The sequence below is a fragment of the Nerophis lumbriciformis genome, linkage group LG07 (assembly GCF_033978685.3).
Source record: "Nerophis lumbriciformis linkage group LG07, RoL_Nlum_v2.1, whole genome shotgun sequence".
Taxonomy (NCBI): Eukaryota; Metazoa; Chordata; class Actinopteri; order Syngnathiformes; family Syngnathidae; genus Nerophis; species Nerophis lumbriciformis.
In genome coordinates, this window is record NC_084554.2 from 742065 (window position 1) to 759697 (window position 17633).

Genomic DNA, 17633 nt, shown 5'->3' on the forward strand with positions numbered 1-17633 from the left:
TTGTAAAGAATAATAAATATTTTAGCTTCTGGTTTTTTGACGAAGAATATTTGTGAAATATTTCTTCAAACTTACTATGATTAAAATTCCAAAAAATGATTCTGGCAAATCTAGAAAATCTGTAGAATCAAATTTAAATCTTATTTCAAAGTATTTTGAATTTCTTTTAAAAATGTTGTTCTGGAAAATCTAGAAGAAATACTGATTTGTCTTTGTTAGAAATATAGCTTGGTCCAATTTGTTAAATATTCTAACAAAGTGCAGATTGGATTTTAACCAATTTAAAACATGTCAGGGCTTGGTAAAAGGATAGGACTCAGATGCAGAGTAGGGAACTTAGACAGGCTTTTATTTTGACAGCTTCCTTTTCACCTCCAAAGTCAAGGATTACAATATCTATTTTATCCAAAAACTAACCGGCAAAAAAGGTTCCAAAAAATAGGAACAACCAAAATTCGCTCCGAACGGAGGAAAACACAAAAAGCAAAGACGAACTATAATTAATATATGCTATAAAATGTATAAACAAAAAACGCTCCAACAGGAGGAAGAAACAACAACTATGAAAAATTCTATACTATCTAATCTAATAAAGTATTAACAAAAATTGTCACTCAAAAATGTGAGGAAAGAATGAAAAATAACTGAAACTTACCACTTCGGCTGAATAAACTAAATAACAAAAAAATCACTCTGCTGAGGAGGAAGAAAGGAAAACTCAAAATAGCAACGAAGGGATTCAGAATCAAAGAACATAAGCACAAGACGAGGCAAGGCAAGACGAGGCATGGACATGGGCATGGATGCTAGAGAGCACGAATAAACGAAACAATCTGGCACAGAACAAAGGAAGGAGTGGGCTTATAAGACACATGAGGGTAATAGGGAACAGGTGGAAACAATCAGGGAACCGGGATGACGTCAGACTGATGACACAAAAGGAAGGGCAAGTGACCTGAAACGAGAGGAGAGTTACTTTTCAAACTAAAACATGCACATCACAAGACAGAAAAAACCAAGACAAGACAAGACATCCCCCAAAAACATGTCATCAAAATTCTAAAATGTATCTTAATCAGTAAAAAATACTAATGATGTTCCATAAATTATTTTTTTAATTTTTTCAAAAAGATTCAAATTAGCTAGTTTTTCTCTTCTTTTTGTCCGTTGAATTTTGAATTTTAAAGAGTCGAAATTGAAGATAAACTATTTTTCAAAATTGTTTTTTTTTTTTTGTGTGTGTTTTCTCCTCTTTTAAACCGTTCAATTAAGTGTTTTTTTCATCATTTATTCTCTACAAAAAACCTTCCGTAAAAGGAAAAAAAAAATGTACGACGGAATGACAGACAGAAATACCCATTTTTTTATATATATAAATTTATTTATTTAGCTATTCTTGTTTGAATCACACTTACGTGTAACTTACAAATGACAATATATTTATTTATTTAAGTGTGTATCAAACTGGTAGCCCTTCGCATTAATCAGTACCCAAGAAGTAGTTTTTTGGTGACCCCTGTACTAGGGCATAAAATCAGTGTCAGTTGAGTCGGTCCATAGTTTTTAATGTCCAGCAGATGTCAGTATTTAGTGACACAGTATCGACACAGTATCAATACAGTTTTGCAATGTGTCGAAACGCTTCATGACGCCTCATCAACCCATCACTAGTATTTACTGGCTGAGCATCATCCAAGTCATAAACATGCAGGAATAGAACATAAAGCCCTGCAAAGTGTCATATTTGTGTTGTTTACTCAGTGTTGTATGAGTTCCAAATATGAGCTGCTATAACACGTAAATGCTGGAATATGAAGTGTGTACATGACAACAAAGGCTTTGTTTGTTGCAACTTGACAATAAATATTGACGAGGAGATGAATTCATATCTAAGATATATTTAAAGATCTCAAAATAATCATCATAAACACTTCAATGTTTGTATTATGATGAATGTGAACATACTTCAGTAATGATGTCATGTAATGAGTGACATATGTCAATGTAATGTCAACATTACGCCAAATAATAAATGCAATACTTTGTGTTATGTCTACATTTCTCATTAAATGTCATTTGTAACTCAATGTAGCGCATACTTGCCAACCCTCCCGAATTTTCCGGGAGACTCCCGAAATTCAGCGCCTCTCCCGAAAACCTCCCGGGACAAATATTTTCCCGAAAATCTCCCGATTTTCAGCCGGAGCTGGAGGCCACAACAGGGTGACAAGAACTAAATCATCCAGACTAGAGATAAATTGTATTATTATGTTTATCTTACCTACAAATAAAAACATTTATTAATTAAAAAAAATAAATAAAATAAAATAAATTTTTACTATATTTTGCTAAAAACATCAAAATTAATTGTATTTTTATTTGTATTTTTTTGTGACTCATTACATCCAGCCATAGAATTATACATTAAAATAAACATTTGACATAAGTGATTTTAAATTATCATAATAATTCATTTAAAATGACCATATTTAATTATTAAAATAATTGCTTGTTTATCAACAACTTTAGCATTTTATTCATTACATTTTGAAGCTCTCAGAAGCCAAGTTATGTTATATTCCTTAAGATTTATTTATGCAAGTTTGAAGTATCAATTATCTAAACACAGTTTTGTTTGCATATTTTCAGGATGTAGATATCTCTCTCTCTCTCTCTCTCTCTCTATATATATATATATATATATATATATATATATATATATATGTATGTGTGGGGAAAAAAATCACAAGACTACTTCATCTCTACAGGCCTGTTTCATGAGGGGTTCCCTCAATCATCAGGAGATTTTAATGGGAGCATTCACATACCATGGTTTATATAGGGCACAGAGTGGGTGGGTACAGGCTGGCGTAGGGGCGTGGTGATTGGCTCATGTGTTACCTAGGAGGTGTTTCCGTCTGTGGCGGCATGCTGATACAATTTCGCTGCGCTTGTTGAGGGATGACAGGTCTGGACGGTAAATAATAAACAGTTTCTCTTTCAAGCATAGGTTGCATCTTTTATTACCACTATTGTAAGGTGTGCTGGATGCAAGAATTTGCCATGTTATTGAATATTCAACATTATTGTCTTTGAGGTCCCAAATGTGTTTGCTGAGTTCTGTGGTATTTCGCAGGTTTTTGTTCCTGAAAGAAGCCTTGTGATTGTTCCATCTGGTTTTGAATTCACCCTCGGTTAATCCTACATATGTGTCGGATGTGTTAATGTCCTTGCGTATTACCTTAGATTGGTAGACAACTGATGTTTGTAAGCACCCCTTGTTGAGGGGGCAATCAGGTTTCTTTCGACAGTTACATGCTTTGTTGGTTTTGGAGTCGCTCTGACTGGGGGTCGACGGCTCATTTGCAATTGTTTTGTTGTGGTTTGAGATGATTTGTCGTATATTGTTCATGCAGCTGTAGCTCAATTTAATGTTGTTCTTGTTGAATACTTTTCTTAGGGTGTTGTCTTTGGGAAAGTGTTTGTCAATCAGAGTGAGGAATTTGTGTCCAATGTTCGTTGAGACGTTTTTGCTGTATGGGGGGTTGTACCAGATGATGTCGTTTTCGGTACAACCCCCCATACAGCAAAAACGTCTCAGAGTTTTGAGGTTTGGTTTTTTGATAAAAAGTTTTGCCGTATATTACTGATGTGTGTGTAAAATTTGGTGAGTTTTGAAGTATGTTAAGGGGGTCAAATTACAGCGCAAAGTTGCGGAAGAATAATAATAAATAATAATAATAAAGAAATAATAAAACCTTACAAATTCAATAGGTCCTTATGTCCCATTGCATAAGGACTCCCTGTGGGAGTCCTTATGCAATGGGCCATGCGGGCCCTAATTATGTACATGTGTCATGCTGCTACATAACAAACCCATTAAACATCATATTTAACAATGAAGTCATAAAGTGATGTGATGATGTCATACATGTGATGATGTCATGCATGCCAACATCAATATTACAATACGTGACTTCTTCTATTGTTTGTTTTTCAAAGCGGTTTGTTTCCTTCTCAGATGTGACAAACACTTGTGGCTCACAAGCACCCGACCGAGTGTACCTGACACCTCCAAGTCCCGACCCGCGTCCACCAAGTCCTGGAGAAGAACAACTAGGTACCAACAGCAATAATCCACAGCTTCTGTTTGCTTTCAGACTGTACGCTAGACATTGAAACCATGTTGATGATACATCGTGTTGTTTTTACCCGATTCATAAACAACCTGACAAAAGTACACAAGCAGTGAAGTTGTCACGTTGTGTAAATGGTCAATAAAAAGAGAATACAACAAGACAAGATATTTCATGTTCACACTGAGAAACTTTCTTCTTTTTTTGCAAATAATCATCAACTTAGAATTTATTGGCAGCAAAAAAAAAGGCATTTTTACCAGTGTGTTACATGGCCTTTCCTTTTAACAACACTCAGTAAAGGTTTGGGAACTGAGGAGACACATTTTTGAAGTGGACATTTTCAATGTCTGGACTACAGGCAGGCCAGTCTAGTACCCGCACTCTTTTACTATGACCGTTGTAACACATGGCATGGCATTGTCTTGCTGAAATAAGCAGGGGCGTCCATGGTAACGTTACAGTATGGGGACGGCGTGGCGCGGTTGGGAGAGAGAACCGGCAACCTGAGGGTTCCTGGTTCAATCCCCACCGTCTACCAATCAGCCATCAGTGTGTGAATGTGTGTGTGAATTGGTGAATGTGAAAAATGGTGTCAAAGCGCTTTGAGTACCTTGAAGGTAGAAACGCGCTATACAAGTACAACCCAGTTACCATTTACAATATATTGTATGTACCTTTCAGCATTAATGGTGCCTTCACAGATGTGTAAGTTACCCATGTCTTGGGCACTAATACACCCCCATTTCCAAAATCAATTTGAAATGTAGGCACGGTGGCAGAGGGGTTAGTGCGTCTGCCTCACAATACAAAGGTCCTGAGTAGTCGTGAGTTCAATCCCCGGGCTCGGGATCTTTCTGTGTGGAGTTTGCATGTTCTCCCCGTGACTGCGTGGGTTCTACTCCGGCTTCCTCCCACCTCCAAAGACATGCACCTGGGGATAGGCCCCTCCCACCTGGGGATAGGCCCCTCCCACCTCCAAAGATATGCACCTGGGGATAAGTTGATTGGCAACACTAAATGGTCCCTAGTGTGTGAATGTGAGTGTGAATGTTGTCTGTCTATCTGTGTTGGCCCTGCGATGAGGTGGCGACTTGTCCAGGGTGTACCCCGCCTTCCGCCCGATTGTAGCTGAGATAGGCTCCAGTGACCCCGAAGGGATTAAGGGATAGTAAATGGATGGATGGATGGACGGACGGACGGACTCGTCAGACCACAGAACACTTTTCCACTTTGCATCAGTCCATTTTAGCGTTTCTGGGTGTTGTTGATAAATGGCTGTGGCTTTGCATAGTAGAGTTTTAACTTGCACTTACAGATGTAGCGACCAACTGTAGTTACTGACAGAGGTTTTCTGAAGTGTTCCTGAGCCCATGTGGTGATATCCTTTACACACTGATGTGGCTTTTTGATGCAGTACCGCCTGAGGGATCCGAAGGTGTGTAATATCATGGCTTACGTGCAGTGATTTCTCCACATTCTCTCAACCTTTTGATGATATTACGGAGCGTAGATGGTGAAATCCCTAAATTCCTTGCTTGAGAAATGTTGTTCTTAAACAATTTGCTCAGGCATTTGTTGACAAAGTGGTGACCCTCGCCCGTTTGTGAATGACTGAGCATTTCATGGAAGCTGCTTTTATATCCAATCATGGCACCCACCTGTTCCCAATTAGCCTGTTCACCTGTGGGATGTTCCAAATAAGTCTTTGATGAGCATTCCTCAACTTTCTCACTCTTTTTTGCCACTTGTGCCAGCTTTTTTGAAACATGTTGCAGGCATCAAATTCCAAATGAGCCAAAATTTGCAAGAAATAAGAAAGTTTCTCAGGTCTTTACCATTTACACAAAGTGACAACTTGACTGGTGTGTACATGTGTGTTGTTATTTACCATTTACACAACCTGACTACTTGACTGGTGTGTACATGTGTGTTGTTATTTACCATTTACACAAGGTGACAACTTGACTGGTGTGTACATGTGTGTTGTTATTTACCATTTACACAAGGTGACAACTTGACTGGTGTGTACATGTGTGTTGTTATTTACCATTTACACAAGGTGACAACTTGACTGGTGTGTACATGTGTGTTGTTATTTACCATTTACACAAGGTGACAACTTGACTGGTGTGTACATGTGTGTTGTTATTTACCATTTACCACTTGTGTACCTTGCAGCTACGTTTGCCATGGAGATCAGTGTGGAGCGGGATGCCAGGACCGGGACATGTCAGGTGGTCTCCACAGCCACCATTACCCCAGAAAGCGTCAAGGGGCGGGGCTTAAAGGTATACGACGACGGCCGCAAATCTATATTTGCTGTGAACCCGAGCGTCCAGGTTGAAGTGGACCCTGGAATGACCACCCAGCAGGCAGAGGAGCTCCTCCGCCAGGCGGCGGATGAGAAGGTGCCCAGTGAAGTCCAGTACCACCAGCCGGTCTACTCCTCTGCCAGACCAAAGACACTCCAGCCAAAGTCTTTGCAGAAGATCCTACCTTGCCAACGTAGCCCAGAACAAGCGCAAGTGAGTTTCCAAGACCAGACGCTCAAACTTCAGGGGACCTCGTCTCAGAGTAGCGTCCAAACCGAACCAGGTCTTCACAACACAAGTACGAGCACTCAGAACCGAGCGGTTGTGGTCTCAGTCAAAGAGAAGAGAGAAGTCTCTGCAGACATGGACGGCCACCGGCAGAAATGTGAGCTTCTCTCCTTGGCGGACAGCTCAGACGAGCAGGGTTGTCCCCCTGTCACCATGGTCTTTATGGGCTACCAGGACGCCCTGGATGAGGAAGACCAAGACTTCCAGGCTGAGCTGGTGGTTGTGGGAAACAGCGAGGACGAAGACGAGGACGAGGACGACGTGAGGACTGAACAGAACGGGGAGTTCCTGTCGTACCATCCGGACGGGTACAAGAGCAAGGTGTTCCCACCGCAAGACTGGTTGAAAGGTCCCGTGGTCAGGTGCAGATCTACCACCCAAGTCCTGGATAAACCAGCAAGTCATTCAGGTCTCCACAGGCCCACTTTCACACACAAGTCAGCTCACAAGTCAACGCACATGTGATCAGTGAGTCTGTCAACAAACAGGAGTTAAATCCTACTACTACTACTACTACTACTACTACTACTACTACTACGACCCAAGTCCTGGACAGACCAGGAAGTCATTCAGGTCTCCACAGGCCCACTTTCACACACAAGTCAGCTCACAAGTCAACGCACATGTGATCAGTGAGTCCGTCAACAAACAGGAGTTAAATCCTACTACTACTACTACTACTACTACTACTACTACTACTACTACTACTACTACTACTACTACTACGACCCAAGTCCTGGACAGACCAGGAAGTCATTCAGGTCTCCACAGGCCCACTTTCACACACAAGTCAGCTCACAAGTCAACGCACATGTGATCAGTGAGTCCGTCAACAAACAGGAGTTAAATCCTACTACTACTACTACTACTACCACCACTACTACTACTACTACTACTACTACTACTAGTACTACTACTACTACTACTACTACTACGACCCAAGTCCTGGACAGACCAGGAAGTCATTCAGGTCTCCACAGGTCCACTTTCACACACAAGTCAGCTCACAAGTCAACTCACATGTGATCAGTGAGTCCGTCAACAAACAGGAGTTAAATCCTACTACTACTACTACTACTACTACTACTACTACTACCACTTCTACCACTACTACTACTATTATTACTACTACTACTACTACTACTACTACTACTACTACAACAACTACCACAACTACTACATGAAGTAGTAGCAAGAAAACTTCAAAGTAGTGGAAACTGTTGGACCACCTTTAAATCTTTTGTAACCATTTTTATTGGGGACTGCTATTATTGACAATGTATCACAGAATATTAGTGATTGTATAAAATGGCCCCACCTAGTGGTACACCAAAGAAGTCTGTATATATGTACTGTGTATGGACTGTCATGAATATGTACATGGAGTATGATAAGTATGTACTGTGTATGGACTGTCATGAATATGTACATGGAGTATCATTGTTGATGTTTGTGCACTGTGTGTAATGTAACAGTGGACAAACTTATTAAATAAACTTGTTAAATAAAACCTCTGCTTGGTTTTTAATGAATATTTGGGCCTACTGCGCTACTGTGTTATTATGGTGGTACTTTCTGAAGAGGTACTGGGTAACATCAAGTATTACAGGCAGTGGATGTCACCATCCTGGCAATTCTTGCCCATTTAATCAACCCTGCCTATAAAGCACTTTAAAATACATCCAAATAAGCTCCATCCTTGTTTTATCTAGTAACATTCATAATAACATGTAATATATACATGATGTAAGTATATATGTCATGTAGTAACATTCATAATAACATGTAATATATACATGATGTAAGTATATATGTCATGTAGTAACATTCATAATAACATGTAATATATACATGATGTAAGTATATATGTCATGTAGTAACATTCATAATAACATGTAATATATACATGATGTAAGTATATATGTCATGTAGTAACATTCATAATAACATGTAATATATACATGATGTAAGTATATATGTCATGTAGTAACATTCATAATAACATGTAATATATACATGATGTAAGTATATATGTCATGTAGTAACATTCATAATAACATGTAATATATACATGATGTAAGTATATATGTCATGTAGTAACATTCATAATAACATGTAATATATACATGATGTAAGTATATATGTCATGTAGTAACATTCATAATAACATGTAATATATACATGATGTAAGTATATATGTCATGTAGTAACATTCATAATAACATGTAATATATACATGATGTAAGTATATATGTCATGTAGTAACATTCATAATAACATGTAATATATACATGATGTAAGTATATGTCATGTAGTAACATTCATAATAACTATATGACTAATACTTGTTCATATTCATAATAACAATATGACTAATACTTGTTCATATTTATACTAACAATATGACTAATACTTGTTCATATTTATAATAACTATATGACTAATACTTGTTCATATTTATAATAACAATATGACTAATGCTTGTTCATATTCATAATAACAATATGACTAATACTTGTTCATTTTCATAATAACAATATGACTAATACTTGTTCATATTCATAATAACAATATGACTAATACTTGTTATTATTTATAACAACAATATGACTAATACTTGTTCATATTCATAATAACAATATGACTAATACTTGTTCATATTCATAATAACAATATGACTAATACTTGTTATTATTTATAATAACAATATGACTAATACTTGTTCATATTCATAATAACAATATGACTAATACTTGTTCATATTTATAATAACAATATGACTAATACTTGTTCATATTCATAATAACAATATGACTAATACTTGTTCATATTTATAATAACAATATGACTAATACTTGTTGATATTTATAATAACAATATGACTAATACTTGTTCATATTTATAATAACTATATGACTAATACTTGTTGATATTTATAATAACAATATGACTAATACTTGTTGATATTTATAATAACAATACGACTAATACTTGTTGATATTTATAATAACAATATGACTAATACTTGTTGATATTCATAATAACTATATGACTAATACTTGTTCATATTTATAATAACTATATGACTAATACTTGTTGATATTTATAATAACAATATGACTAATACTTGTTGATATTTATAATAACAATATGACTAATACTTGTTCATATTTATAATAACAATATGACTAATACTTGTTGATATTTATAATAACAATATGACTAATACTTGTTGATATTCATAATAACTATATGACTAATACTTGTTCATATTTATAATAACAATATGACTAATACTTGTTCATATTTATAATAACTATATGACTAATACTTGTTCATATTTATAATAACAATATGACTAATACTTGTTCATATTCATAATAACTATATGACTAATACTTGTTCATATTTATAATAACAATATGACTAATACTTGTTCATATTTATAATAACTATATGACTAATACTTTTTCATATTTATAATAACAATATGACTAATACTTGTTCATATTTATAATAACTATATGACTAATACTTGTTCATATTTATAATAACAATATGACTAATACTTGTTCATATTCATAATAACTATATGACTAATACTTGTTCATATTTATAATAACAATATGACTAATACTTGTTCATATTTATAATAACAATATGACTAATACTTGTTGATATTTATAATAACAATATGACTAATACTTGTTCATATTCATAATAACAATATGACTAATACTTGTTGATATTTATAATAACAATATGACTAATGCTTGTTCATATTTATAATAACAATATGACTAATACTTGTTCATATTTATAATAACTATATGACTAATACTTGTTGATATTTATAATAACAATATGACTAATACTTGTTCATATTTATAATAACAATATGACTAATACTTGTTCATATTCATAATAACTATATGACTAATACTTGTTCATATTTATAATAACTATATGACTAATACTTGTTCATATTCATAATAACTATATGACTAATACTTTTTCATATTTATAATAACAATATGACTAATACTTGTTCATATTTATAATAACTATATGACTAATACTTGTTCATATTTATAATAACAATATGACTAATACTTGTTCATATTCATAATAACTATATGACTAATACTTGTTCATATTTATAATAACAATATGACTAATACTTGTTCATATTCATAATAACTATATGACTAATACTTGTTCATATTTATAATAACAATATGACTAATACTTGTTCATATTCATAATAACTATATGACTAATACTTGTTCATATTTATAATAACAATATGACTAATACTTGTTGATATTTATAATAACAATATGACTAATGCTTGTTCATATTTATAATAACAATATGACTAATACTTGTTCATATTTATAATAACAATATGACTAATACTTGTTCATATTTATAATAACAATATGACTAATACGTGTTGATATTTATAATAACAATATGACTAATACGTGTTCATATTTATAATAACAATATGACTAATACTTGTTCATATTCATAATAACTATATGACTAATACTTGTTCATATTTATACTAACAATATGACTAATACGTGTTGATATTCAGGTCATGACATGTAAATGGAGTATCCAGGGAGGTGTTTCGAGGGCTTAGTGAGCAGAATAGTGTACTTCCATTGTGAGCCACCTCTTACTTGCCATGTTTTACTACTTAGAATGCATAAAAACATGTGTTTGTGTTCTACTGAGGAGTTGTGAAGGATATTACTTCAAAAGTGCACTTGCTCACGCAGGCTGGATGAATTATATTCATGTGATCATTCAGGTGAAAATGTGTCAAAGTCAGCTGCTCACAATCACCTGCTCTTCACCTTCATACATGTCACCTGCTCTTCACCTTCATACATGTCACCTGCTCTTCACCTTCATACATGTCACCTGCTCTTCACCTTCATACATGTCACCTGCTCTTCATACATGTCACCTGCTCTTCACCTTCATACATGTCACCTGCTCTTCACCTTCATACATGTCACCTGCTCTTCATACATGTCACCTGCTCTTCACCTTCATACATGTCACCTGCTCTTCACCTTCATACATGTCACCTGCTCTTCACCTTCATACATGTCACCTGCTCTTCACCTTCATACATGTCACCTGCTCTTCATACATGTCACCTGCTCTTCACCTTCATACATGTCACCTGCTCTTCACCTTCATACATGTCACCTGCTCTTCACCTTCATACATGTCACCTGCTCTTCACCTTCATACATGTCACCTGCTCTTCACCTTCATACATGTCACCTGCTCTTCATACATGTCACCTGCTCTTCACCTTCATACATGTCACCTGCTCTTCATACATGTCACCTGCTCTTCACCTTCATACATGTCACCTGCTCTTCACCTTCATACATGTCACCTGCTCTTCATACATGTCACCTGCTCTTCACCTTCATACATGTCACCTGCTCTTCACCTTCATACATGTCACCTGCTCTTCACCTTCATACATGTCACCTGCTCTTCATACATGTCACCTGCTCTTCACCTTCATACATGTCACCTGCTCTTCACCTTCATACATGTCACCTGCTCTTCACCTTCATACATGTCACCTGCTCTTCACCTTCATACATGTCACCTGCTCTTCATACCTCTTCACCTTCATACATGTCACCTGCTCTTCATACATGTCACCTGCTCTTCATACATGTCACCTGGTCTTCATACATGTCACCTGGTCTTCATACATGTCACCTGCTCTTCATACATGTCACCTGGTCTTCATACATGTCACCTGGTATTCATACATGTCACCTGGTCTTCATACATGTCACCTGCTCTTCATACATGTCACCTGGTCTTCATACATGTCACCTGGTCTTCATACATGTCACCTGGTCTACATACATGTCACCTGGTCTACATACATGTCACCTGGTCTTCATACATGTCACCTGGTCTTCATACATGCTGTATCACCTTCCCAAACACTCTGAGTGCTGAGAGAGGAAAGTGGAATAAGATGGTCACTTCCTGGTGTGCGAGCACCGCTATTGGTCGCCTTTGTCTCACCTCCTTTCTTGGCCGTCCAATCAGAGCGCAGCATCCAGGCAGACCTGTTAGTGTTCCTAGGAACAGAACACAGAACACAGAACACTGTGTGTGTGTGTGTCTGTGTGTGTGTGTGTGTGTGATGTGCTGCCTCTAAGGTACGTCCTCGCTAAACTTATTCTTCTTCTTATTCCTATTCTTCTTCTTCTGCCATCACGCCAAATATGCATCTTCATCATCCTCATCACCATCATCCTCATCATCATCATCATCATGTACGCTCACACAGTGCATGGAACACATGCATTCTGTCATCTTTCATATGGAATAACTTCATGTTATTCGGAATAACCCATTCTTTCTTAGAATATTTCATGGAATAGCTACATGTTATATGGAATAACCCTTTCTTTCTTAGAATATTTCATGAAATAACTACATGTTATATGGAATAACCCATTATTTCTTAGAATGTTTCATGGAATAACTACATGTTATATGGAATAAATCATTCTTTTTTAGAATGTTTCATGGAATAACTCCATGTTATATGGAATAACTCATTGTTTCTTAGAATGTTTCATATAATGACTCCATGTTATATGGAATAACTCATTGTTTCTTAGAATGTTTCATATAATGACTCCATGTTATATGGAATAACTTATTGTTTCATAGTGTTTCATGGAATAGCTACATGTTCTATGTATAGCTCATTGTTTCATGGAATAACTCCATGTTATATGGAATACCTCATTGTTTCATATAACATGGAATAACTTCATGTTATATGGAATAACTCAGTGTTTCATGGAATAACTTCATGTTATATGGAATAACCCGTTGTTTCTTAGAATATTTCATGTTATATGGAATACCTCATTGTTTCATATAACATGGAATAACTTCATGTTATATGGAATAACTCAGTGTTTCATGGAATAACTTCATGTTATATGGAATAACCCATTCTTTCTTAGAATATTTCATGGAATAACCACATGTTATATGGAATAAATCATTCTTTCTTAGAATGTTTCATGGAATAACTCCATATTATATGGAATAACTCATTGTTTCTTAGAATGTTTCATATAATGACTCCATGTTATATGGAATAACTTATTGTTTCATAGTGTTTCATGGAATAGCTACATGTTCTATGTATAACTCATTGTTTCATGGAATAACTTCATGTTATATGGAATAACCCGTTGTTTCTTAGAATTATTCATGGAATAACTCCCATGTTATATGGAATAACTCATTGTTTCATATAACATGGAATGACTCCGTGTTATATGGAATACCTCAGTGTTTCATGGAATAACTTCATGTTATATGGAATAACCCATTATTTCTTAGAATATTTCATGGCATAACTACATGTTATATGGAATAAATCATTGTTTCTTAGAATGTTTCATGGAATAACTCCATGTTATATGGAATACATAATTCTTTCTTAGAATGTTTCATATAATGACTCCATGTTATATGGAATAACTTATTGTTTCATAGTGTTTCATGGAATAGCTACATGTTCTATGTATAACTCATTGTTTCATGGAATAACTTCATGTTATATGGAATAACCCGTTGTTTCTTAGAATATTTCATGGAATAACTCCCATGTTATATGGAATAACTCATTGTTTCATATAACATGGAATAACTTCATGTTATATGGAATAACCCATTATTTCTTAGAATATTTCATGGCATAACTACATGTTATATGGAATAAATCATTCTTTCTTAGAATGTTTCATGGAATAACTCCATGTTATATGGAATAAATAATTCTTTCTTAGAATGTTTCATATAATGACTCCATGTTATATGGAATAACTTATTGTTTCATAGTGTTTCATGGAATAGCTACATGTTCTATGTATAACTCATTGTTTCCTGGAATAACGTCATGTTATATGGAATAACCCGTTGTTTCTTAGAATATTTCATGGAATAACTCCCATGTTATATGGAATAACTCATTGTTTCATATAACATGGAATGACTCCGTGTTATATGGAATACCTCAGTGTTTCATGGAATAACTTCATGTTATATGGAATAACCCATTATTTCTTAGAATATTTCATGGCATAACTACATGTTATATGGAATAAATCATTCTTTCTTAGAATGTTTCATGGAATAACTCCATGTTATATGGAATAAATCATTCTTTCTTAGAATGTTTCATATAATGACTCCATGTTATATGGAATAACTTATTGTTTCATAGTGTTTCATGGAATAGCTACATGTTCTATGTATAACTCATTGTTTCATGGAATAACTTCATGTTATATGGAATAACCCGTTGTTTCTTAGAATATTTCATGGAATAACTCCCATGTTATATGGAATAACTCATTGTTTCATATAACATGGAATGACTCCGTGTTATATGGAATACCTCAGTGTTTCATGGAATAACTTCATGTTATATGGAATAACCCATTATTTCTTAGAATATTTCATGGCATAACTACATGTTATATGGAATAAATCATTCTTTCTTAGAATGTTTCATGGAATAACTCCATGTTATATGGAATAAATCATTCTTTCTTAGAATGTTTCATATAATGACTCCATGTTATATGGAATAACTTATTGTTTCATAGTGTTTCATGGAATAGCTACATGTTCTATGTATAACTCATTGTTTCATGGAATAACTTCATGTTTTATGGAATAACCCGTTGTTTCTTAGAATATTTCATGGAATAACTCCATGTTATATGGAATAACTCATTGTTTCATATAACATGGAATGACTCCGTGTTATATGGAATACCTCAGTGTTTCATGGAATAACTTCATGTTATATGGAATAACTCAGTGTTTCATGGAATAACTTCATGTTATATGGAATAACCCATTCTTTCTTAGAATATTTCATGGAATAACTACATGTTATATGGAATAACCCATTATTTCTTAGAATGTTTCATGGAATAACTACATGTTATATGGAATAAATCATTCTTTTTTAGAATGTTTCATGGAATAACTCCATGTTATATGGATTAACTCATTGTTTCTTAGAATGTTTCATATAATGACTCCATGTTATATGGAATAACTTATTGTTTCTTAGAATGTTTCATACAATGACTCCATGTTATATGGAATAACTTATTGTTTCATAGTGTTTCATGGAATAGCTACATGTTCTATGTATAACTCATTGTTTCATGGAATAACTTCATATTATATGGAATAACCCGTTGTTTCTTAGAATATTTCATGGAATAACTCCATGTTATATGGAATAACTCATTGTTTCATATAACATGGAATGACTCCGTATTATATGGAATAACTCAGTGTTTCATGGAATAACTTCATGTTATATGGAATAACCCATTCTTTCTTAGAATATTTCATGGAATAACTACATGTTATATGGAATAACCCGTTGTTTCTTAGAATATTTCATGGAATAACTCCATGTTATATGGAATAACTCATTGTTTCATATAACATGGAATGACTCCGTATTATATGGAATAACTCAGTGTTTCATGGAATAATTTCATGTTAAATGGAATAACCCATTCTTTCTTAGAATATTTCATGGAATAACTACATGTTATATGGAATAACCCATTATTTCTTAGAATGTTTCATGGAATAACTTCATGTTATATGGAATAACTCATTGTTTCATATAACATGGAATGACTCCGTATTATATTGAATAACTCAGTGTTTCATGGAATAACTTCATGTTATATGGAATAACCCATTCTTTCTTAGAATATTTCATGGAATAACTACATGTTATATGGAATAACCCATTATTTCTTAGAATGTTTCATGGAATAACTTCATGTTATATGGAATAACTCATTGTTTTTTAGAATGTTTCATATAATGACTCCATGTTATATGGAATAACTTATTGTTTCATAGTGTTTCATGGAATAGCTACATGTTCTATGTATAACTCATTGTTTCATGGAATAACTTCATGTTATATGGAATAACCCGTTGTTTCTTAGAATATTTCATGGAATAACTCCATGTTATATGGAATAACTCATTGTTTCATATAACATGGAATGACTCCGTATTATATGGAATACCTCAGTGTTTCATGGAATAACTTCATGTTATATGGAATAACCCATTCTTTCTTAGAATATTTCATGGAATAACTACATGTTATATGGAATAACCCATTATTTCTTAGAATGTTTCATGGAATAACTTCATGTTATATGGAATAACTCATTATTTTTTAGAATGTTTCATATAATGACTCCATGTTATATGGAATAACTTATTGTTTCATAGTGTTTCATGGAATAGCTACATGTTCTATGTATAACTCATTGTTTCATGGAATAACTTCATGTTATATGGAATAACCCGTTGTTTCTTAGAATATTTCATGGAATAACTCCATGTTATATGGAATAACTCATTGTTTCATATAACATGGAATGACTCCGTGTTATATGGAATACCTCAGTGTTTCATGGAATAACTTCATGTTATATGGAATAACTCATTATTTCTTAGAATATTGCATAGAATAACTCCATGTTATATGGAATAAATTATTGTTTCTTAGTGTTTCATAAAATAGCTCCATGTTATATAGAATAAATAATTGTTTCTTAGAATGTTTCATGGAATACCTCCATGTTATATGAAATAAATCATTGTTTCTTAGAATGTTTCATGGAATAGCTACATGTTATATGGAATAACTCAGTATTTCATGGAATAACTTCATGTCATATGGAATAAATCATTGTTTCATAGTGTTTCATAGAATAACTCCATGTTATATGGAATAACTCATTGTTTC

General features: G+C 34.2%; 1 protein-coding gene across 2 annotated transcripts in view; it reads left to right on the forward strand.

Annotated features, from left to right (window-relative positions):
* palmdb (palmdelphin b) overlaps window positions 1-17633 on the forward strand; it is a 69244-nt gene that overhangs the window by 33909 nt on the left and 17702 nt on the right. The window contains exons 7-8 of one of the 2 annotated variants that reach the window (XM_061965965.2): window positions 4022-4120; window positions 6318-8228. The exons of the other annotated variant lie outside the window; for it this stretch is intronic. Coding sequence (XP_061821949.1) covers window positions 4022-4120; window positions 6318-7204 — 986 coding nt within the window. The 3' untranslated portion in view covers window positions 7205-8228. Of the gene's footprint in view, window positions 1-4021; window positions 4121-6317; window positions 8229-17633 lie in introns of those variants that run through there. 2 annotated transcript variants of the gene reach the window in all.